This window comes from Ooceraea biroi, chromosome 1 (assembly GCF_003672135.1).
Source record: "Ooceraea biroi isolate clonal line C1 chromosome 1, Obir_v5.4, whole genome shotgun sequence".
Lineage (NCBI taxonomy): Eukaryota > Metazoa > Arthropoda > Insecta > Hymenoptera > Formicidae > Ooceraea > Ooceraea biroi.
In genome coordinates, this window is record NC_039506.1 from 12,979,814 (window position 1) to 13,004,736 (window position 24,923).

Here is a 24,923-nt window from a genome sequence, read left to right on the forward strand (position 1 = left end):
TGTTTGAAATTTCAAACACTTATTATTTAGAGTGTAGAATATCTTATAGAAACAGTCCATAAACATACGCAAAATGTTCATAGAATATGCTACAGAATATTTATAGAACATTCAGAGAATGTGAGTTTTTGTCTACTTCAAATGTTCCATGGAAGGTTCACAGAAACTCTGAAGCATTATATGAGAATATTCTAAACATTCTCCGATATTATTCTATGAATGATCATAGAACGATCTTGTGCTGTATGGGCATAAATATGAATATGAATATATAATAAAATAAAGGTAAAATCATTTATGCATGGTACAGAGGAAGAAAATTCCTCTAAGAGAATATTTTCAATACCAATAGATGGCACAATCATGTTTTGATAAGAGCTGATAAGAATGCATGCAAGCGTAATTGTTTACAGTGCAGTGCAGTGCGTGTAGGTATTGCAAGAATGCCTTTGCTGCAAGAGTTTGGCTGATGCAGTATATATAAGTATAGCTGGTGTCAACATCGTCTTTAAGAGATCGCTCGCAAAGGATATTGTCCACATTTCATATGGAACAGCTAAACAGAATTATCAGGTATACGTGTATCTCCTTTTTATTAAATAATTTATTAAATTAAATAATAAAAATTATTTAATACACAGACTACTTAAAACAATTAAACAAAGAATTATTCAAATAGAAACTAAATGTAATTTTAAAAACTAAATATTATCTTGTTTTTTTAATTATATGTATATGTACTAATAATAATATATTATATATATATATATATATATATATATATATATATATATATATATATAGTATATCAGTTTATACGAGATGTATTTTTTTATGTCTTACATTTGTTACATAAAAATTGAAAGAAACTATAGAAAATAATTAAAACAGTTACATATAAAGGATTAAAATGTATTAAACAATTGAATTATATAAGGTGTCAAAAAAGAATTTAGAACCTCTAGGGTAGATAGTGCTCATTATATTGACATTATTATACTGACTATATTTGCATTGTGAGTAGAAAGTGCTTAGTAAATATTTTACAAGTTATATTTAAGAAATATTACTTATAAAAATCAATCTCAATCCTTTTATACTTATAAGTTTTATGGTTTTGCTAACGCAAGAGTGATTTGTGTGCTCCCACGCACGACTTCACGCACGGGAGAAGAACATGTGAATTACTTTTTGGAAATATTATAATTATAATAATAATAATATTAACATTAGTTATTATTACATTAATATGTGATATAATTATTGTATTATAATTACAATATTATTATAATTTGTTGTTGTAATATATTAACATAATATAATAGTATGGTAAGATACTCGTTCGTTTATTCCGCGCATCAATCAATGAAAGCATACAAATAATTTGCGTCATTAAATCAGAAAACTATTTGTAACTTTTAAAGGATTGATTTTGTAATCTTTATTTACCTATGTTTGCTAAATTATAAATTCTGAACCCTCCTTTCTAACACTCTAATATTATTAAATAATTAATAAATAATAAATAAATTAGTAAATAATTAAATTATAATACTATACATACATTTATATTAATAGTGTTATGTTATATAGGTTTTATCTTTATAATAATATATATTAGATAAAAGTTTAATTAAACTATATGATTTGCATATAATATTGATTCTACATTAAATAAATTAATGCTGTTTTCTTCCTCTACAAATATGCTGAAAATTCTTAAATTTAATTGCAGATGTGAAGTGTAATCAGTTGAATAAAGGATAGTAAAATATTTGCAACATGCATTGGATTAAGATTTCGTGCATTTTGTGCATGTTTGGATGTTTTAAGGATTTTCATCCATCTGAGTCATTCATAACGGATTACTTAACGGGACCTTGGAAAAATTTTACAGCTGACGAAGTTGGTTCAAAATAAATAACATATTGATTAACATCAATTTGAAACACTTTGACTGACATAATTAAATGCGCCATTAAAATCATATTACAGGTAAATGTTTACAGGTAATACAATTTTTTACAGGTAAATCATTATATTTATTCTGTGGCTACATACAGCTATTTATTATCATTAGTACTAATGTTCTTGATCACGGATTTCGTCCGATACAAACCTATCATCATACTCTGTGGCCTCTCCGGCTTTGCCACTTTTCTCCTGATAATACTGGGGAAGATTGTGATTGTTTTACAAATTGCGAAATTTTTGTTCGGCTTGTTCCTGTCCGCGGAAGTGGCTTATTATACTTATATATATGCCAAAGTAGATAAAAAACACTATCAGGAGGTGACAAGCCATACCAAAGCGGCGTCTTTATTTGGTCGTAGCATGTCAGGCATCATAGCTCAGTCAACAGCATCCTTCGATTTATTAAATTATCATCAGCTCAATTATTTGACTCTTTCAGGTACGTAAATAAGCAAACTTAAGAAAAATATTAAATACGCTTGAATTAAATGCCTTAACAATATTATAATAATATATACGTGTATTATAATAATATATTATGTGCGCAAATTAATTCAGTGTGGTTTTCTTGAAGAAATTGAGCCTTTATTTATTTTCTTTTTTTGAGAGGAGATTCATTCATTTAACTGCCAATTAGATGAAAAAGTATTAGAAAATGATGGCGAATTTATTTCCAAGATTGACATGTTAATTTTTTTGTAATATATAGGCTCAATTTTTCAAAGAAAAGCACCGAATTAATTTGTACACCTAACATATAATATAATAATATTAATGTTATATTGCCGATTATATTAATGATATATACATACTTATTATATAATTCAATTAATATATGGTAACTGTGTAAAGATTAGGAATAACCTCACTGTCTTTAATTGTTTATAACTTTGTAATAAACAACAAGTAACGGCTAAAACTCTTTAGAATAGAAGTTTAGTCACATCCTTGATAATATATGTCAAGGTCATTGAAATCGATGAGGCTCTAATCTCTCTTACTTAATATTTTTATTTAATAAATAATTAACGTTAATTAATATATAATTTATCTATACATATGTATAAAATATTTATTTTTGTAGCTATGGCTATTGCAACAGTTTGGTCACTCTTTTTGCATTCCGTGGGTCAATCCATCTATTTTCATCGTGTTAGCGATTCTGATGATGAGAATTCGATTAGAAGTACGCAGAAGGAAAGAGAAGAGGCCATTCAGTCACAACAATCAAACAATCCTGAGGAATCAAAAATATCGTGCAAGAACAGGAAGAAACACAACTCGTTACTTTACAAAATCAAAAGTGCATACGCGCTATTATGGAAACACTTTGTGCAGGCTTACACTATCATGTGATTAAATGGTCAGCCTGGTGGGCCTTGTCTACTTGCGGTTATCTGTTAATCACCATGTACTCGCAATTACTTTGGCAAACGGCAGTGAAGCCGGACGACAGAATCTACAATGGTGCCGTGGACTTCCTCTATACGATCATAAGTAAAGAAAAAGTTTTATCTTTTAGGAGAGAAACATTGTGTGTAAACTTCACAAAATTAAAGCAATCAATTTTAAATAATTGATTATTTGTATTAATGTAAGGCAGGATGAATTGTATAACATGATTACAATTATCTTTTAAAATATAAAGATAGTGATTTTTTTATATTTGTTTTCCATTAGGTTCGATATCCGTGTTTTCCGTAGGAAAGATACGATTAAACTGGGTTGCATTGGGGGACATAACATGTTCTGCCTTCGCATTCCTAGAAGCCGCTATATTGTTGGCCTCTTCTTATAGTTACAACATTTGGTTTTTATATGCCGGCTATATTATATTCGGCGTAATTTATCACACTATGGTGACTGTTGCAAGGTCAGTTTTCCGAGCGATTAATTTAATGCAATTAACGTAATTAGAGTCTGAATTAAAATTTAAGTTAAGCAAATTTTAAGAAGAGAATATATTTCTTAAACGGAGCAAGTTTTAATAAAATTTAAATAGAGAGAGAAGGAGAGAAGAGGTGTTTAAATAGAATTTCTTAAAATAAATTTATATAATATATATTATAAAATATATTTCGTGTAGGATAAACGTTTTTTCTTTAATTTATTTATTTGACTTACAATTATTATGAGAAAACATAAGAAAAAAAGCATAATAAATATTTTACTTTCGTTCGTTCGCAGTTTCGAGGTTGCCAAGTGCATATCTGAAGATAGTCACGGCTTGATATTCGGAGTGAATATATTTCTTGCATTATTGATGCAGAGCTTTCTAACGCTCATAGTCGTCACTACGCTCAAGCTTGATATCAGGACACAAGTGAGAATCGTGCGCTAATCATTACATATCAAAATTACACCAAAGATCAGCGATAGCTGATAACGCGATTTTTTGTTTTTTAGTTCTATATCTATGGTGGCTACTTTCTAGTCTTAGGTGTGATATACACCGTGCTGAGTACAATTAACATCGTGCAACATCGTCGAAGCACCACTGAAGAAGAGCGTATCAGACGTACTGTTTAATCTCCAATGTGTGTTAATAGAATAGACTGAATGAACTTTTATTAGTTTTAAAAGAAATTCCACTGAATCGAAATCGCTGACTAGAAATCATTGATGATAAATTAAAAAGATTTATCTTCTAGTGTGTTGACTCGATAAGTTACAATTTTCTTTAACGTATCTCGTATTGGAATTGGTAAAAATTAGACAAGAGATATGATGTTTTGCGATGGAATAGTTAATATTGTTTTAAGAGACTCTTTGATTATGGTGGATTATTTATACAGGGTGTCCCAGGTTTTAACCAACAAACTGCGGGAGCATATTCTACTAGTGGAAATAAGAAAAAATTCTTATATCGAATTTGCTTAGAAATGCTTTATTACAAAGTTATAAACCAATATTGAAAAGAAATATGAGATAAATAACAACGGAACATAGTGTAGAATTTGGAAGGTCGAAGATGTTTATGTTATGTGTATTCACATGTATTAATGTTCACTATGTTGAAACGATTCAGTATGATTGTTACTTTCACAACAGTAGCTGTTAGATTTCAATCGTCGTGTGAACTAGCAATTACTATCAGAATGCCAAAAGTGTTTTCAAATGAGGAATACACTGATATTCATTTCGTGTACGGATTCTGTGACGGAAATGCACGAGCTGCCGTACGAGAGTATCAACGTAAATTTCCTAACAGGAGAGTACCAGATAGTTCTGTGTTTAGTAATACCCATTTGCAATTACGTAATTTGGGTTCATTTCGACCTATAAATGAATATGATGATGTTCGTTCAGCTCTAAGACACCGAGGACGCTCGGAAAGAATCTTAAATCTTTTTGATAATACTCCTACACAAAGTGTTCGACGTGCTTCAGCTCAACTGCAGATATCACGAAACACTATTTGGAGAACATTGCGTGCTGATGACAGATTCGCATATCATTACACACCTGTACAAGAATGACTTCCAATCGATTATCAGAAACGAGTCGAATTTTGTAACTGGTATGTGAATGCAGTAGAAAGGGACAATCTTTTCTCATCAATGATATTATGGACAGATGAAGCGACCTTTACAAGACGAGGCATATTCAATTCTCATAATAGCCATGTATGGGCTCATAATAATCCACATACTACCAGACAAAGAAACATAATTTTTATTTATGTGAAAAAATCCGTTGTTACTTATCTCATATTTTTTTTCAATATTGGTTTATAACTTTGTAATAAAGTATTTCTAAGCAAACTCGATATAAGAATTTTTTCTTATTTCCACTAGTAGAATATGCTCCCGCCGTTTGTCGGTTAAAACCCGGGACACCCTGTATATATAAAACTAGAATTATATTAGATACATTATGATGTTATCAATTTTACCGCATGCATCTAAAATGCTTAAAAGTATTTTTCATATTTAAATATCGTATTATTATTATATTATTTTGTTAGACGCATTTTTTGAATTTAATCATTTAAGTATAACTCATTATTTATGTTCTACATATATTTTGTGTGTGTGTGTGTGTGTGTGTGTGTGTACATATATGTGTATATATATATATATACACATATATGTAGAAGAAAACTTTGATACATATTTATTAAGATCTGAAAGAAAAGAAATATAACAAGAAATGTAGATGCATACGTTAAGAGTGTCTAGTATAAAAAATAATACGTCTGTATCACTACTGTTATTATTGTTATAATATCAGTTTTATTATTCGTACATAGCTATATAGAAAGATCACGTTTATAACTGCGAAATCACTCAATGCTCAAGCTCGATTGCGCGCAATCGGACTTTTCTCCGCGATAGCACAATTTTAAATTGCACTATTTTCAATCAACGTTATCATGCCGCTCCCTACATTTCCGTACCTTCCTCGTCACGCAGTAACAATTCCAAACAATTTTTCAATTATATCACAGAAATACAGACTTCAAATTTGAGTGATAATCTGAAAACGCACTGTTAAAAATACCGTGTTCGTTAATGGGTGATTGAAGAGCTCATAAAAATCACGTAAAAACCTGTACGTAAACGCTAATTATCGAAACAATTTCGGCGGCTCCAAAGAAAATCTTCGCGCTCTCAATTTCTTTTCGGAAAGAGAAATTACTCGCGCTTTATATGTTCCTCCGAGACTGCACCTACGTATAAGCGTACGTACGGTCTTTAAGGGAGGAAATCCATGTAAATGGACGAAAAATGGTTATTTTTAATAATTTTTTGTTAATACAAGGACATAGAATAAACTTTTAAAACTTTTAGTAGAATTTCTTTATACTTTAAATAAGCGAAAAACATTGGTAAAGTAAAAAATAATTTCAAAATGGCGGATTTAAAAAGCGATGTTTTAGCAAATCGAGGTGCCAAACGGCCCGCACTCTAGCATCGGCTGTAATCATCTGAAATCAAAAAACCAAAGAGCGTTTTGTTAATTAAGGATGTAGTTTGTCGGTGAACCTAAAACTTTGATAAAATAATTAAATTAAACAATTGTTTTAAATAAAAAGACAAAAAAATCTTGTAAAATTCGACTTCTTTTTTTTAAATTGCACCGTTTTTTTAATATTGCGATTTTTACTTTATTTTTAGGTTCACCGACAAACTACATCCTTAATTAACAAAACGTTCTTTGGTTTTTTGATTTCAGATGATTACAGCCGATGCTAGAGTGCGGGCTGTTTGGCACCTCGATTTGCTAAAACATCGCTTTTTAAATCCGCCATTTTGAAATTATTTTTCACTTTACCAATGTTTTTCGCTTATTTAAAGTGTAAAGAAACTACTAAAAGTTGTAAAAGTTTATTCTATGTCCTTGTATTAACAAAAAATTATTTAAAATAACCATTTTTCGTCCATTTACATGGATTTCCCCCCTTAATATAGTTTTATATGTATATACAATTTTCTGTAACTCCATAATGCTTAAGACTAGTATAAGAGTTAATTAATACTGTGTGATTACAAAAAGAAACGTTACATCGTCTCCATGATCGATTACGACTATCTACATTATACATATCGCTGACCGCGAAGTGCGTAATAAAATACACCCGCAGTATTTACGAAAATTGACGAACAAACGACTCTCTGTGCTTGTTGCTGGTAACAATTGATTTACTAATTGATTTAAAAGAAGGACTACGTATTTGTTACATGTTGGTGCAACAAATAAATAAATAAAAAATATTAAAACCTGTTTGCGAAATTAATATATTATTACTCACACGCTCTATATATCAATGTATTTTCAAGTAACTTTCCAAGTATTTCAAATTCCAAAAATAAACGCGCTAATGCCATATACTATAAAATCGAGATACTTGTTGAATATTTCGAGAAATATGATAATATCCCGCTGTTAATTAAGTTAGGCACAGATATTTCTATACTACCGAGTAGCATATTCATTCATTTTAATATGTATTTATAATGCACAAATATTCGTATATTATTTACCAAATTGAAAACTTGGTTATCAGTTTTACCGTTGTACCGTTTTCACGCTTAAAAATCTCGATATAGTGAGATAAAAATTTACAACTTTGCAGCTAATAGTAAAAATGGTCTTAGAGCCATTTAATATCTGAAAGATCTATAGTTTACGGTAATTATCTCTTTTTAATCAATTAGACGTTAAATAATCCTTATTTAATCGTGAATTTTCTTATTTTCTCGTGTAAAATCTACCCTTTTAATGTAATTGTATATTCGAAATCAGTTCTGTCTCTCTGCTTAAAACAGGATATATCGAGGATATATTTTATATTACGTAAACTCGTAAATTCTGCGTCTCTCATCTTCGATAAGAAAAATCCCAGCTATCTTATGGAAAATTTCGAATAGCCAATATTGCAAGAGGGTGACAAAGGCATCACTTTCGTCGAGAATAACGTAGCGCGTTCATTCCCGAATATTTCTAAAACTTCCGTTTATTATTACCTAGAACCAATATAAAATCCCGTATATATTCGATATATTTATCTACATATACGTGTATATACTCGACTACTCAGTTAATATTGGATATTTAGACCAGCGCGCTTCCACTATTCGTTATCTCGAGGATTGTCCATAAATTCTCGTGGACTTGTACTTGTTGCTTTGCATCAGGTATCTGGATCGTAACGAGTATAATACACGCGTCACACCGTCGGACGTTCGGAAATCTTTTGACAATCTTCTTTCATGGACATTCTCGACATTGGCCACTCTTAAATACGTGCCACGTCTCAGCAACATTGTGGCACTTTCAATTTTAATAATAACGAGCTTATCCGATCGTATATATTTTTTTCGCAGACATATTTTCGATGACTACACAAATTCAGAATTAATTTCAATTTCAATCGCGAAATGTGTCATGTTTCGCAATTTTGAGAAAAATTAGAAATCGTTATTTTTCTCAGCTCTTTAGACGGCATTTTTCAACAACGATGAAATATAATTGTACCATCGTTAATTTTAAGTCTCGTTTTATACTCTTATATACATTTAATTGGTCCACGAATACCGATCGACGTTTGAATTCTTTTTTATTCTTCGACAACGAGAACGAATGTCATTGCGTTAAAAACGCCCTGAAAAATTATCCTGATTCTTTAATTTAACTTAAGAGATAATAAATTCGATTATCGCGTGTATCGTGAATTGCCGACACGTGCGTGTGTGATATACTCTCTGCTTTTTCTTCCTTCCTTCCATATTGCGGTATAGTGGATAAAATGCGATTACTATTGTGGCCTTTCCCCGTGAAGTAGAGTGAGTATAGCGTTTCTGAGAGTGAGATTCGGAGAGAAGGAAGTATCATGCAACGACTCGTTCGTCATCGGACTAGTGTATTTCCCGCACAAGAACCACTCATTTATAGCCGCTCTTTCGTAGGTAAATCCATCTAGACACAAAAATTCAATAGATTTTTATTTTGGAAATAGTCACATACATTTAACGTATGTAACGTAGATAAAGATATATATAAATATCGGTATAAAACGACTTCAGGACTTCCCCTTAATATACCTCCAAATACCTTTGTACTAAAAACACTTTATAATATTTTACCTGAACATTGCACTGGTTCCTTCATTATTTCATGCGTTATAGGACACAGGAATTCATGTGGAATCTCAGATTCATCGATGTTCTCCGTAACATTGCAATCTTCGCGCTTCAGCCAGTACAATTGCTTCTTCAGTATCTCTACCGCCTAGAAAAATTTCAAGATAGTTTCATATAATGTACTAAATAAAATGATCTGCAATATTACATGACGCACCTCTTCATCGCCTTCGATCTCCAGTCTAGATATTAATTCATTTTCTGATATGGACAACAAATGTCGTCCAGTCAATCCTAGAGAAAGTACTTTCCTAGACAATCTAGACAATTCGATATCGTTTAACCACTTCAGAGTGTCATGTACTTTCCAATCCGTCACCTGAATAATAAAATTATTTATTATCGAATATATCATTCAATCTATGCACTTCGAGTATTCGAATTCTGAAAACGTGACAAACCCTCTTCTTTTTGTTCCTCAAGCTGTCCATCAGATTACTTTGTGATACCAATTGCTGGGGCACCTTCCAAACTAGAACGGTCTTGTCTAAAGCGCCTAGATAAAAATTTTACGGTAAAAAATCTTTGCAATCTTGACTAATAAATAAACCCAGTAATTGATAACATGCGTGCAGATTGGTAGCAGATTCGATCAAAATCCCAGATCAAAACCATAGCCATCTGTGTCCACATTAAGCTGGCTCGGGATCTGCCGACAAAGCTTGCTAATACAGATAATGTGAGCAGATTGGCAGCAGAAATCGCGCAGAGTCTGTACATTTAACCTGGTAGCAGATTGTCAGCAGATTAAGAGCAGAGCCTGCGCACGTAACTTGAGAGCAGTTTGACAGCAGAAATTGAGCAGACTCTGTACATAATCAGCTGTTAAAATGACCCTTAATCTATACTGCTATATAAATTGCTATTTTTCTTCATTTTCAATGGGAAAGAAATGCAAAATTGAAAAGAAATACACAATAATAAAAATGAAATATGTATCCAGTAAACAAAATGCAAGAAATATGGTTAAATTAAAGTACATTTAGCTTGATGTGTCTTTTTGACAGTTTGTTGCATAATCTCTCTTATTGTTAATTTATTCTAATTTGAAGTCCGAATTTTGCTTTCGAACTTCAGATTGCGTGCGGCGTGCGTGAACTACATGGACGTTGTCCATGGGAACCGCAAGTGCAAAATTCTCATAAAAATTAATATTATCATGCCAAGGCGCGTATATTAACTTATATAATTGTCAGACTAAATTTTAATATCGAGTAAGAACTCGATGTGTGCACCGCATAGCAGTGCGAAGCGAAAACGCATATTCCTAGCCGTGTAAATTTGAATAGTGTCAAAAGCTGCAGATCTTGTTCGGTTTCTGCTGCCAATCTGCCGTTAGAGTCCGCGCGCGCAGATCTTGCTCAGTTTCTGTCGACAATCTGACTTCAAGCCAGATTTGCAGATTCTGCTCGGTTTTTGCTGCCAATCTGCTCACATTGTCCGTCAGCAGACTCTGTTGCATTTCTGACAACAGTTTGATAACATCATCTGAAAGAGCAACTTCTGTATGAAATCTGTTGCCTTTCTGACACCAAAAATTTACTGCAGACACTGCTTAGAATTTGTTCACGCAGGTTTTACTATCTGGGAATGTAGTAATATTAGCAATTTTAATTATTAGAGGAAAAATTTACATTAATTAGTTGCATTTAATGTGCGCTATTATTTTGGCAAGATTAGAGAATGCACAACTGTAAAATAATATAATTGAAGTAAGATGGAATTAAAAATTAAATAAAATTTTACGAAATCAACAAGCAAAACAAAAAGTAAATGAGAAATGCATAGGTTGACGGTAAATCTGCATGCGTAAATTTATAATATCGTGCAAACTAAGCAAAATTATGATGAAAAAATAATGGCACCTGTAGCGAAAAGAGACGTGTCCTCAGAAAATGCGCAACACGTGACGAGACTTTCGTGATCTTCCATAACATAGAGACAGCTTCCGGAAAACTGCAAGGATATCACGATTATCATGAATATGCTATTACTCTTTCTTCCGTATCTCATTGGGCGCACTTGTCAAATACTTACCACGCTCCATATGCGAGCCGTCCTGTCTGTCGCGACGCTACCCAAAATTTCTCCATGCACAGGTGAGAAACGGACACACATTACGTTTCCACCATGTCCAGCCAAAGCTCTCTTCTCCTTGTAACGCGTCCCTGTCTCACTCGAGCCGAAGCTGTCTGGATCAGGTAGCGGCTCATTCGAGATAATCACGTGCCACAATTTAACAAGCGAATCGTTGCCACATGTTGCCAATAAGTAAACTTGCTCGTCGACATTCATATCCGAGTTCCTTGCTGCAAGCAGTTAATATTTATTGCATATTTTTGTATCATTTAATAGTATTTGAGAAATAATAGTAATTTATGTTACGTGAAGCTTTAACTAATCCTCTCATTTATGTCAATTTTTCTAATTAATAAATTATTATATATATTATAATATAATAAATTAATAATTATAATATATTCTTTTACAGAGCGAGTCGTCTTTATATAATATTAAATTTTTATTTTATAATATTAAATATTTTATAATATTAAATATTTTATAATATTAAATTAATTATTTTCTACGAGATTTTCTATAACTTTATAGCGCGTCATAACTTTAACAAGATTGAAATTCACGATTATGGTAATAAACAGGGATAATTAAAAAGACTTTTTCCACACGCACTGTACATTACGGAGCCTGCAGTGGGACTGAAATCACATCCTTGGACACCTAGATCGTGGCTCGCATCGCACACCATTAACGCCTCGCTGCCATTTTTTTCGTCCAAGGTATCGAATAAACGCCAAGTGCCCTCGTTGCATGCGGTCACCAAGTATCGAGAATCATGCGTGAACGCGATAGCAGATATCGCGTCAGCATGTCCCTCAAAAACACTGCAATAGTGCCTAATGATTATAATTAACCACCTACTTAGGAATGTAATTTTAAAATAATATCGCAAAGCTAACACCAAATTTTTAAAATACAACGATATTTTCTCGTTTTCTCTTTCTTTCCCGCTCCTTTTCTATTTTCTATTTCTGTCTACTTGGTGCCATTTGTACATACTGTAATTGATCCATGGTCTCCAAATCCCACAATGTTGTCTTCTCATCGTCACCAGCAGTGGCAATTTTGGTGCCCTCAGGTGACCACCGACACACACGAATACCTGTCCCGGAATTGACAAAAGAGGACTTCGCTTGGCTTCCGGTCTGTCAAGGAAGAGAAGGTAAAATAATAATAATAGTTTATAATATCTCTCGTAATGAAGCAATAGTTACCTCGGTATCCCAAACCAGAGTAGTTCCGTCGAGGGAACAGGAGGCAAGCATTGAACCACATGGACTAAATTCTACATAGTTGACGCTATAAGTGTGAGCGTCAAGCGGACTGAACGGCTTTTCCTGTATTTTAATCACTTCTTCTCCCTCTTCCTCCTCCGTTTCTACGCTCCATATGCGCACTAACTTATCACTAAAAATAAAAGAGATTATATGCTTGCACCACCAGTTTTGTGATTCTGAAAAACTAACCCCGATGCCGAAGATAAGAGATTATTTCCATGAAAGGCAACACTGTTCACCGCTCCATTGTGTTCCTCCAATCTCTGAATCAGCCTCACCTCGTTAGCATATGTCTCAGCATTCCTCATCACATCCTGCTCATGCATAGTACCCTAAAATATAAAATAAATGTAAATAAATAAATAAATATATACAATGCATAGGGTGCCCCAAACTTAATACATCAACTGTTAACAGCGTATCCTTGAGAATAGTCCATCTTTTCGGGAAAATCTTAATACCAAACGTCGAAATTATAATAGTGCTTAAATAAAAAATCTTTAAAGTTAACTGATTGCATCATATAAAGTTTGCAAGCTCAAACACAGTAACTCATCGTACAAATATAAGATATAATAAAAGTATCCTCACATATCTCAAATTTGACTTTAATATATTTCTCCCAAGAAGAACATCATTTATTCGATGTTATTTTCACTTCTGTGCGATATATGTCGTATTTGAGCGTGCAAACTTTAGATGATATAATTTTTTAAAAATGTCAACTTTAAACGTTTTTCATTTGAAAATTATTATAGCCTCTACATTCCGATATTGGCATTTTCCTCTTCAGATAATTTATGGAATATGATATTAACAGATGCTACTATACGTTATATTTGGGACACTCCGTATATTTTTAGTCATGCGTATTTGTTCGATCTTTTATATAAATACCCAGATAGCCAAGTCTGTTAGAACAGATTTTCGTCAAATACCCGCTACAAATTTTGAAGGCAGAAAGACTGCAGACTGCATACAGGAACTGATATAACAAATGATGTCAGTATGTTAGCAGCAAATACAACAATATCTGCTCACATAACTAGACAGCAGATAGTCGGCAGAAACCGAGCAGAGCCTGCTCATATCTGTCAGCAGATTGACGGCAGAAACCGAGCAGGATCTGCGCGGCGCTGTTGTGCAGATATGTTTTATACAGACTCTGTCGACAATCTGTTGTCAGGTTCTGTTCTACAGTCTCTGCCGCCAAAACAAAAGCTTAATGCGGACACAGATGACTATGGTTCTGGTGTGGTTTCTGATCGAATCTGTTGCCAGCCTGCAGGCAGGCTGCGAACATTTTGCTTACTGGGTATGTATAAAATAATTATATAATTTTTTTTATATATCTAAATAAATTGTTTTATTTTATATATTTATAAAATATTTATATAACATAAAATTTTTATATGTTAATACAAAATTTAATACACATACATACGGACTCGAACATACATATGTACGTAAAATACGGAATCTTTAATGATTTCTTGATAATAATTAATGAAATGATTTGTACAGCATTCAATTGCAATCTGCTCACCTTTTCAGAATCATTCACGAACCATCTCGTCCCGACGTTTCGCGAAAGCTCGGAATCGATGGATAGATTTCCCGTTAGATCCCACACGATTACCGATTTATCATTAGAGCCTGCGAAATTATATTAGGAATTAGTCGTCTCAGAGAGATAAATCATGAATCTTTTCAGATAACACTTATTAGATGCGCAAATTAATTCGGTGCTTTTTTTCAATAAATGTTTTGAAGGAAGACCTTTATTTACAAAATAATAATAAACATGTCAATCTTCGAAATATTCGCCATTATTTTCTAATACTTTTCTCCTATTGGACAGCTGACGAATTTCCTCTTGAAAAACGAGAATAAATAAAGGCTCAATTTCTCCATAAAGAAGCATCGAATTAATTTGCGCGTCATATAATTATAATAAGCATTACCTGTCGCTAATAAACTTCCGTCGCGCGAGAAAGCGCAGCAAGCAATGTATCTATTGTGACCAGAAATGATCGTCATGACCTTTCCCGAGCTCTGAAATTCGATTGAAAGTTAATGAAAAGATTGGACCAAGAAAACTCGAAATGTAAGGAAATGATCTATCAGATTTTTACCGTCTCCCAAATCACTGCTGTTTTATCGAGGCCGCTGCTGGCAATGTACAATCCGTTACTGCTGAAACGAACGCAAGTTAAGGCACTGCTGTGCTTCTCCATCACTCGGCAAAGTTGCACGGTGGCGACGGAGGGTTGAGCCTCGCACTTGTTCTGGCTCACTGTGACTTCCCACAGCTTCACGTCATGATCGTTGCCGCACGTCACTAGCTGATAAACTTTTGTGTATGGTTCGTTACCTAAAATAATAATTGCATTATTTAACAAGTTGTTATTATAATTATCGTATCGCAACCAATAAATGCAATGTTTATAAACAAATGTTTTCGTAATATTCATGACGTTCGTATACATACACGTGACTTCTTGGAAAGTCGAGAAGTCACAGCAAACCACTCCCATGTCATGAGCGTCGTCGATCGAGGCGAGTTCGGTGATGTCTTGATTGCTAGGCGCACAAGTGTCAATCAATTCGGCAGTGGAAAACAGTTTTAGGACACCCAACGTGCACGAGGTGATCAGCCAGTTGGAATCTGGAGAAAAGGAAACGCTCTGCACGGCACCCTCATGTTTCTGAAAACACCTGAGAAGACCAAAGTTACGTTTGTCACATCTTCGTAGCAAGAACTAATTAATGTGTAAAACTCTTCGTCATTAATATTAAAAGTAGTTTAATTATTATTAATTAAAGAATTATTTTCTTAAAGAATTCATAGCTTTTATTCTTTATTATACTTATTAACGTTTTTGGGTCCACCTTGTATAACTAAAATACTAAGAAATATTTTAAAAAAGTATTATATAATTTTATACACTGTTGCTTATTGATATCTTTATATATAGTTTACATAAAATTTATTTGACATTACTTTTAAAGAGAAATATATGCCGCAATATGATCTTGCCTGATTAGATTGCGGTGAACCAAATCCCAGATACAGACTTGCCCGTTATCCCCAGCGGTCGCGAGTAGCGTGGAATCCGGCGAGAATCTACAAACTCTCACTGCTTCGCCACTCGTTTGTACCATAGTATGTATCTTCGTTCCCGTCTTCAAGAAATAACAAATTTATACGTTTATAAGTTTGTTTGTTATTACTAATTAAGGGGGTACGCCACCTTGACAGCCTCAAAAAATGAGTCAAATTCGAAGTGATATTTCTCTGAGACTAATCAATAGAATCAAATAACTGTTTTTGGGGGAGTTAATAAGTATGTTTTAAACTTTTATTAAACACGTCACTCTGATACAAATATTAGGAGTGTGATTTAGTTTTGAGGGTTTTGCAACAGATGGCTGTAGTGTCAGTTTGTTCCAATAGCTGTTTCCGATAACTGTTCTTTCTTACAGTGTTGACATTATCCATGACATTTAGTAGCATTATAGCAATAGATACAATAACAGTCGTGTTTATATCATCGTAAAAATGAAACTTCCGAAAGAGCATTTTCGACATGCGTTGCTTTTGTTTTTTAATCAAAAGAAAACTGCGGCTGACGGTTATAGAATTCTTGTGGAAACTTATGGTGATTCTGCCCCATCAATTAAGACGTGTGAATACTGGTTTAGACGCTTTAAAAGTGGTGATACTGATGTGAAGGACAAAGAACGCTCGGGACAACTAAGAAAGCTTGAAAATGCAGATTTGCAAGCATTATTGGACGAAAATCCAACACAATCCACTTCAGAACTTACCAGAGCATTAAATGTTGATCGTACAACAGTTACCAAACATTTACATGAAATGGAAAAAATTCAGAAAGAAGGGAAATGGGTTCCACATCAATTATCGGAAAGTGCCATTGCGAACCGGTTGAACAGTTGCATTTCGTTGATCGCCAGGCAAAAAAAGAAGAGTCTTTTGTCTCGGATTGTTACTGGGGATGAAAAGTGGATCTATTTTGATAATCCGAAACGCGGAAAATCATGGGTGGATTCAGGCGAACCACCAACATCCACTCCGAGACGCAATATTCACGGTTCAAAAGTAATGCTCTGTATTTGGTGGGATAGTGTACTATGAGCTGTTAAATCCGCATGAGACTGTCACGGCTGATCGTTATCGACACCAATTGTACAAGTTGAAGCAAGCATTGGACCAAAAACGACCACCAATTGCGAGTAAACGACGGAAAGTGATTCTTCTTCATGACAACGCTCGACCTCACGTTGCGTTATCAGTGAAAGAAACACTATTAGAGCTTGAATGGGAAGTCTTACCGCACCCCGCGTATTCTCCGGACATTGCTCCATGCGATTATTATTTGTTTCGGTCGATGCAACACGCTTTAGAGGATACACACTTTCATAATTTCGAAGAAGTGCGAAAATTCGTCGACGAATGGATCAACTCAAAAGAAGAGTCATTTTATCGTCGTGGAATCCATCTCTTGCCAGAAAGATGGGAAAAAGTTATAGAAAACGAAGGAAAATATTTTGATTAAGGTATTCATTCATTATCATATTTAAATACATGCGTTTTTGAGCAAAAAAAAACCTCAAAACTAAATCACACCCCTAATATAATAATAATAATGAGCTATTTATTACGATTGCTGAGCGTGCAGCACGTTGCACGGTCTGCTTGCCACCAGCACCAAATGGACATGAAACGTAAAAAATAGATCCGGTTTTGTGAATTTTGTTTAAAAATAGATTGTCTTTAGCGTATAGTAGCCGTTTTTAAAAATTTTGTTTTTAACAAAAATGGCGGTACTTTGAAAATTTGCATTAGTTTTTTCTATATTAATATAAAAATTGACTTTAAACTTTCATAAAATTGTTATAAATAAACATATCAAAAATCGGCTATGATACGCGAAAGAGAATATTGTTGTCTATGATTCCTCAAAAGTTCAAGTCAATCGAATGAATAGCGCCAAAGTTCTGCTGGTGGCAAGGTCAAAAATGTGATTTCGAGAAAAACGCGTTTAAAGTTTCAAATGAAGTTATGGTTAAATAAACTAATTTTTTTTTAAATTTATCTTTAGTCAGCTATTCCTGGGCCATAAAGGGATCTTTGATGATAATACAATTTTCATATTGATTTCAAGCCATAAAGCATAAAAGAATTCATTCGGGCGACGAGAAACAGGTCCCGGTCTCTTCCGCTACGCGGCTTTCTACCTGCGTGGACGCGCGACTCTTCAAAGTGCTGTAACTTTAAATACTTCGTATCTTGAAAATTCCTTTTGGCCTAACATTTCAAACACTTCAAACATTAAAATAAAGCAAAACAATTTTCCATTTTTTGAACCTGTCAAGGTGACATACCCCCTTAAAGATTTTATATTTAAGTAAACTTATATTATTATATCTATAAGATTATAACTTATTGCAGTGCTGTTTTTGATTTTTCTGGGCGTAATAAAATATTTACTACATGTAGACTATATTATCAATCTAAGAGATCATGGAGCGAAATAATTTCATAATCGTGTCACATATTTTTCATGTATAATAAAATTGTCATTTTATCGTAATAATCCTTATTTATATAATAAACTTACACGCAAGTTCCAGAGCAGCGTGGTACCGTCTATGCTGGAGGTGGCCAGCATGGTGGATTGAGGACTGACCTTAACAGAAGTTACGCCATACTTATGCCCTATCAAAGGCGAAAAGTATGCTTCGACATAACCGATGCCGGGCTGCCATTCCCAGACTCGGACACGTTTGTCTCTGCATGTTAAAAAAGGATTTAATATATAATATCATATTAAGTTTTTTTCTATATATCTAATAAAATTTTATTGTATTGTATGATCGGAAGAGGAAGATTTAATAAAGATTTTATAAATCCCACATAATACGCAGATATACATTTTCAGATCAACACATCCTTTTTTAAATAAAATAATAAATACATTGTTTTGCAAATAAATAAGTAAAATGTGAATTATTATTGTGTATATACAATAACATAAAAAAAACAAAAGAGGAAATTAAATATTTAGAAATTAATATTTTAATTATTACATAACTTAATATTTAAATTTTTATATTCAAGTCAAATTTAATAATTATTATTTTGCGCAAACACAAGAAAAAATATTTAAAAAGTCAAATTTAAAAATTAAAAAATTAAAATCAATATATTTTAATTCAATAATTTAATAATTAATTAAATAAATTATTTCAAAGTTTATAAATAAATATAACAAAATTTATTGACTTCTCATTTTAATAAAAATTAATATCCGTTAGGAGATGATTAAGTACAGTCAGACTCCATCAAATACCTCGAATGATTACCCTCATGCACTGCAGCAATATGAATGATTAGCACTCACCCGGATCCCGTTACTAGCACACAATCACCGGCAAAATCGACGCTGTTGACGTCGCTAGTATAAACCGTGAGGGTCTGTAAGGCTTGTACGTCGCCGATGGCAGTCATGTTTTCTTTTGCAGATTAACGGGGTTCTTAGCTGTAAAGACGTATGTATAATATTAATGGATTGCATGTCACTTCTTAAAGTAGTGCCAATCACAAACGCTTCACGAAAGAGCGCTTATTACGAGGACAAGCCTTAATTTTTCAACAAAAAAGGTAGCTTATCCTCTCTTATTTCGTCTTTTCATAAATATGCTATTAAAAAACGACGAATGATAAATCGATATCCAGTTATAGACAGTAGGATTATTCATTGATTACTATGTGAGGTCACGTTCGACATATAAATTTCTTAATAATAATTGGTTGTAACATATGTCCTGTTTTTAGTGTTTTTAATAATATGGGTTGTAATATATATTCGTCATTAAAAACACTAAATAAAGGAGACAAATACAAATGTTACAAACTTACAATGCACTAGATATGTTTGAATGTTAGAATATTACGTTGGAAAACGCATATATCAACTTTAAAAAAATACATTTTCTTTTTATTTTGATGACAATTTACAACAATTAAACATCATGCCTTATCATCTTAATAACATCATCGTTGTGCGTGACAAATGTACCCCTATAACATTTTCTGCAATTGCAAATATGGCAACAAATTATGTTTGCCGGAAGGTCGCAAATGGAAAACATACTTTGTTGCAATTCTGTTAGCACACTTCCGTCACTATGCAACATTTTCACCGTTCTATTGTCAAATCTGCTCTAATGTTGTCGTCAATTTGACTGTGGAATATGTTCGTCAGATTTGGTTCACATTGGAGACCAACTGAGGACACAGTAGGCTCTGGCTTTGGCATTATGGTTCCGCTGACATTTGTTTCTCATTTGGCAACATCCCACAACCAAAATGTTTGCTGGGTAGAGGAAATATATATGTATATCTCTCTAGGAAGTGAATATATCTTAAAGATATGGCATACTATAATTCGTTGTAATTGTTGCCTAATTAGATAAAATATGTAAGCCTCGATAAGATAAGTTTATTAAGTCAAGTGCGCAATGATAGCAGTTAATGAAAGCAATTATGAAATTAATGTACTGTACATCACAGATCGGTTGTGACAGATGCCCTTAATGGCATACATCCATAAAAGATCAACGTAAAAAAAACCTGAAAAAGGACAAATATACTTGCTGCAAATTATTTGAATCTATTTTTTTGTAAAAAAGAATACCAATAATTTATGCTAATTAAAAAAGAACATTTAATAAAAGAAGTTTAATTGCCATAATAGTAATTAATTTTACGCATTAATTATTTTCCTAATTCTGTCTGTTTCCTTTTTCTTCTTTCTTTTTCTTTTTTAAATTTTTGTATAAAATTATATAATACAAAACATATATGCACTATTACATATTCAAATAACAACAAATTCTTATTTTAATTGTTTTTGCATATTTATTCACTACGGTAAACCTTTGTAAATGTATAATATGTGACAATACGAACTATCAACGTAAATATAATAAGTCTTTTTCTTTGTACTTTGCTTACGTCATGAGCATGCGCTTCGTGCACAATCAAATACCTGATCTCTTTAACTGTTGTCTTTACTTGCTATCGCGAATAATCTTCACATCAAAGTGTACATTTCGTTGAACAATTTACGTTTTTATGTTTACTTGTTATAATATATCCTCTAGCTTTCTTATTTTAATAATATCATTTATAGAAATGCTATTTATAAACTTTGATAATAATAAATAACTAATTATTGCATAAAAGAGCAATTACATTATTGATTAAAATAAATCATGTTAAAAATACTTAACGTAAAATTTTGTTGTAAAAAATACAAACTTTTCGAATAAAATAATATTAATAATATTTTTATTACATAAGAGTATTTCTTCTATAATAGTATATTAGCATTTGTTAGCACTGTAAATGACCATTTTAATTTGACTATCGTTATAATATCGAACAAAATTAAATTATAATATCGAATAAAATTGAAAAAGAAATATAAAAAATTAGTAGTAAAAAGTATATATTTAAGTAAATTACTAATTATAATAATTTCTGCGTAATATATAAACTTTACTTTTTTAACATGGATATATCTCAGCATAGTATAATGATTATTTTTAATCTATTAGTATATTGTTAGAATAATTTTGTATAGAGAATAAATCTGTAGTTAAAATAGTTCTTATTTTGTAATACGACTTGTCAATGACAAGTTGTCATAATATGTATCTCTTTTTAAGATTGATACATCTGTTTCGTCAGAAAGGTATATTACGTTCGTAACTGTCACGTAGCGTGAATATAACGTATCGTGAAGATAACAAGGCACACGCGGGGGTGAAAACCTTTAACCTTCCCCTTTCAAGCTCTTACGACATGTGCACGCGTCTTTTAATAAAACATGTAGTCGATTCGACTGACTGTTCTACAGGTGGGCATACGTAAGCTAACGATTTCTAAAGTTCCTCAAAGTCAACCAGCCTTGGCATTGACCACTACGTATGCCGTTAAGGGCATTTGTCACAATCGATATGTGATGTACATTAATTTCATTATTATATTATAACTGCTGTCATTAACTTATCGAGACTTATAGTATATTTTATTTCACCTTTATCTAGAAATTGCATATCTACTAAAGTTCTACTGTAAAAGATAGAGCATGATTATTAAAATTTGACGTCACACATCGAGAAGATTTCAATATATTACAATTTTATTATTATAAAGTACTACTTTATTATTTTATTATATAATATTATTATTACATTATTACTCAATAAAACGTCACATGCTGTGTTTCTTAATTTTCATATATACCTAATTTAGTTTAGGAAATATTAAAATCTCTTCTATAAAATTATAAAAAAGTTACTTTGCAAAATGAGACTTGAGCAACAAAATCTTGATAATCTCACTACATTGATAATCTCTTCGTCCATTTTTATATCAATAAAGCAGAATAAAAAACAATATTAGTATTATCAATAAAATAGATTAAATGCTATCCTCTTATAAATATTTTAACGTTGCATTTTCTATGCTATGTATTGTAAATGTCATAGAAGTAGAAATAAATAATTTTCAAAGATTTCAGTTTACTTAATTACGCAAAAGTTTCAATATTTCACACAAATTTCTCTAAATAATGCGCACTCACATACACACGCATTGGATTTAGATATAAATTAGAATATTTTAGTATATTCGTTATTTTACATAGAAAATATATTACGCATGTAAAATACATAATATACATAAATTCTGCCGCCTGTTCTATAATAATCATGTTTAAAACAAAAATATTTTGTGGCCAAAATAACGAAGGAAGAAATATTGCATTCCCAAAACAGGAACAAAGAAGTAAGTGCTACCCTCAGAGCAAATCATAATCTCTTTCTCTTTTTTTTGCAATTATTTTCTATACACACACTGTTTTGTTTTTCAAACTTTTCGAGACTTTAAACTCTATTGCACAGGCAACGAAGCGACAATTTCTTACGATGTAAAGACGAAAGGAAACGAACTTGAAGAAGACGCGTAGAAGTTACGCCGCTGACGTGTACGTAAAAGCTATCGATTGTATTTATCCGTACTTTATCTAGGCGAAAGAGCGCATTGTTACATTATTACATATATGATCACGTTCAGTGATCACAGATAAAAAAACTCGCTATCGCTATCTGTGAAGCGCATTTTCTGTTGACCGCATGCATCTAGATAAGAGCTGCAATATCATGCGAGAAATAAATATCTTATTGCTCGCTTGCATGCGCAGTTCTATATGCTAAAATAGATGCATAGATAAAATGTTATCTGTTTAAAATACTTAATTAATAATTAAAAAAGAATATTTTATTATATTTATTTTTAAGAAAATTGTAAAATACTAAACAAAACACTCGTATCGTTGCATTATCTATCCGGTATTTTTAAACCCATTTTTAAATTCCACATCAATATCAATAATATTAAGTTGCAAATAATAACAGATATAATATATTTTTATCAATTTAAATATATTAAATATATGTTGTAACTCATATCATTAAAAACATTTCAGGAACAGGACAAATATACGTTACAAGCGAATATTTAAATCCACAACACACGGAATAACTAATTTGTATATAAAAAAGATTTATATGTGTTATAAACGGTAAGATGTAAAACAGTAATAACAAAACGTATAAAATGAACTTTAGGAAACTCTGATAGATGTTTCTAATTCTAACATAATGATTAGTATCTGCTTAATTAAGAAATTTATGTATTTATCAATTTTCATATCCAAAAAGATACTAAAGAAAAAAACTAAACGAACCTAAAGTATATTAATATTTCTGGTTGATTTGTCATGTGCAGAAATAGTGATGTAACAACAATTAATTTATTCATGCATTACGATTCGCGTGGGACGCCGCCGTTATTTCATCCGTTATCAAGCCAATGAACTTCTCATTAAATTATTGATCAACGTAAATCAAAAGACTTAATTAAGCGAAAACGTAAATCACAGTATTTTTCCAAGCGTATCACTTTCACTTTATAAATATACACGCACGTACACACGCGTTTGAAAAATGGTAATATAACAATATAACATAAATCTAGCTATAATAAATATAAATGACCGTCGAATTAATTTTTCTTCCCTCGACATTTGCATACGTGTGGAACAATGTCTAGAGCTTCCGCTTCTGATAATTTTGCAAATTCTTCGTATTTTACTTTACGAACAATAATTGCTAATTTATTTTTTTTCCCGTCGTAGTACTCACTCGTAGCGAAGGCACATGTTCCAGACACTAACGGATGATTTCCGCGGCAGCATCTCGTTGTTCCATCAACGAACATGCATGAGCTGCACGAGGGTCGCGTCCGTAATGATTCGAATTACGCGTCGCAAAGCAGTGTGTGTCCACATTATTTATCGCGATCAACATAGCGTCATTCCTGCCGCGACGAGACAGCAGCTCAAGCAGGGTACCTCGCAGCAAAGGCACCTGCCGTCGCAATGAAGTTAAAAACGCCGAACGCATGTCCACCCGCCGACCAGATCGATATTACACAGGCGTAACGTGAACGATACAACGGCGTCCGCTGCAAAATACGATGTTGCAAATACATGTAATTTCCTTTTGCGTAGCGGCTGAATCAGTTGATATTCTCTCGTAATCGTGCGTTTCGTGTGTTACTGGCTCGATCGCGTAGGTTCTGCAAATTTTTCATTCTATTATATAAATGTTATTTGTTTTTTTTCATGTGCTATTATTCCGCTAGACTATTTATTTAAGTTTATTGTACGCGACAAAAAAGATAATAAACATAATAACTGTAGCACAAGATTTTTTCGTTTTTCCTAACTTTCTATTTTTTTTTATCTGTTAGATATTAAAGAATAGAACCGTGCTTATCATTTTAAAA

At 32.4% G+C, this 24,923-nt stretch overlaps 2 protein-coding genes across 4 annotated transcripts; one reads left to right on the forward strand and one right to left on the reverse strand.

Annotated features, from left to right (window-relative positions):
* Positions 1-222: 222 nt before the first annotated feature.
* LOC105284849 (thiamine transporter 1) lies at positions 223-4,834 on the forward strand. Its single transcript, XM_011348652.3, is given in 8 exon segments — positions 223-573; positions 1,736-1,905; positions 2,029-2,413; positions 3,059-3,316; positions 3,319-3,471; positions 3,655-3,847; positions 4,162-4,297; positions 4,381-4,834. Coding segments are annotated over 7 exon segments (1,371 nt in total). The 5' UTR covers positions 223-573; positions 1,736-1,782; the 3' UTR covers positions 4,504-4,834.
* A 1,355-nt stretch (positions 4,835-6,189) lies between these two features.
* Positions 6,190-24,528, reverse strand: LOC105284852 (WD repeat, SAM and U-box domain-containing protein 1). Of its 3 annotated transcripts, none has more exons than XM_020033424.2 (18): positions 24,278-24,520; positions 19,405-19,542; positions 18,622-18,793; positions 16,017-16,162; positions 15,468-15,694; positions 15,112-15,350; positions 14,941-15,031; positions 14,523-14,632; positions 13,166-13,308; positions 12,914-13,106; positions 12,699-12,844; positions 12,312-12,535; positions 11,658-11,929; positions 11,486-11,576; positions 10,022-10,116; positions 9,778-9,939; positions 9,564-9,708; positions 6,190-9,396 (listed from the first exon to the last, which is right to left on the reverse strand). In XM_020033424.2, the coding sequence occupies exons 2-18, from the start codon at positions 19,509-19,511 to the stop codon at positions 9,236-9,238; spliced, it is 2,724 nt and encodes a 907-aa protein (XP_019888983.1). In that variant the 5' UTR covers positions 19,512-19,542; positions 24,278-24,520; the 3' UTR covers positions 6,190-9,235. The 3 variants fall into 3 exon arrangements, with proteins under 3 accessions (XP_019888983.1, XP_011346959.1, XP_011346960.1); XM_011348657.3 differs by having other exon boundaries at positions 12,312-12,523; positions 24,278-24,518; XM_011348658.3 differs by lacking the exons at positions 6,190-9,396; positions 9,564-9,708; positions 9,778-9,939; positions 10,022-10,116 and adding an exon at positions 10,976-11,204 and having other exon boundaries at positions 24,278-24,528.
* Positions 24,529-24,923: the final 395 nt, after the last annotated feature.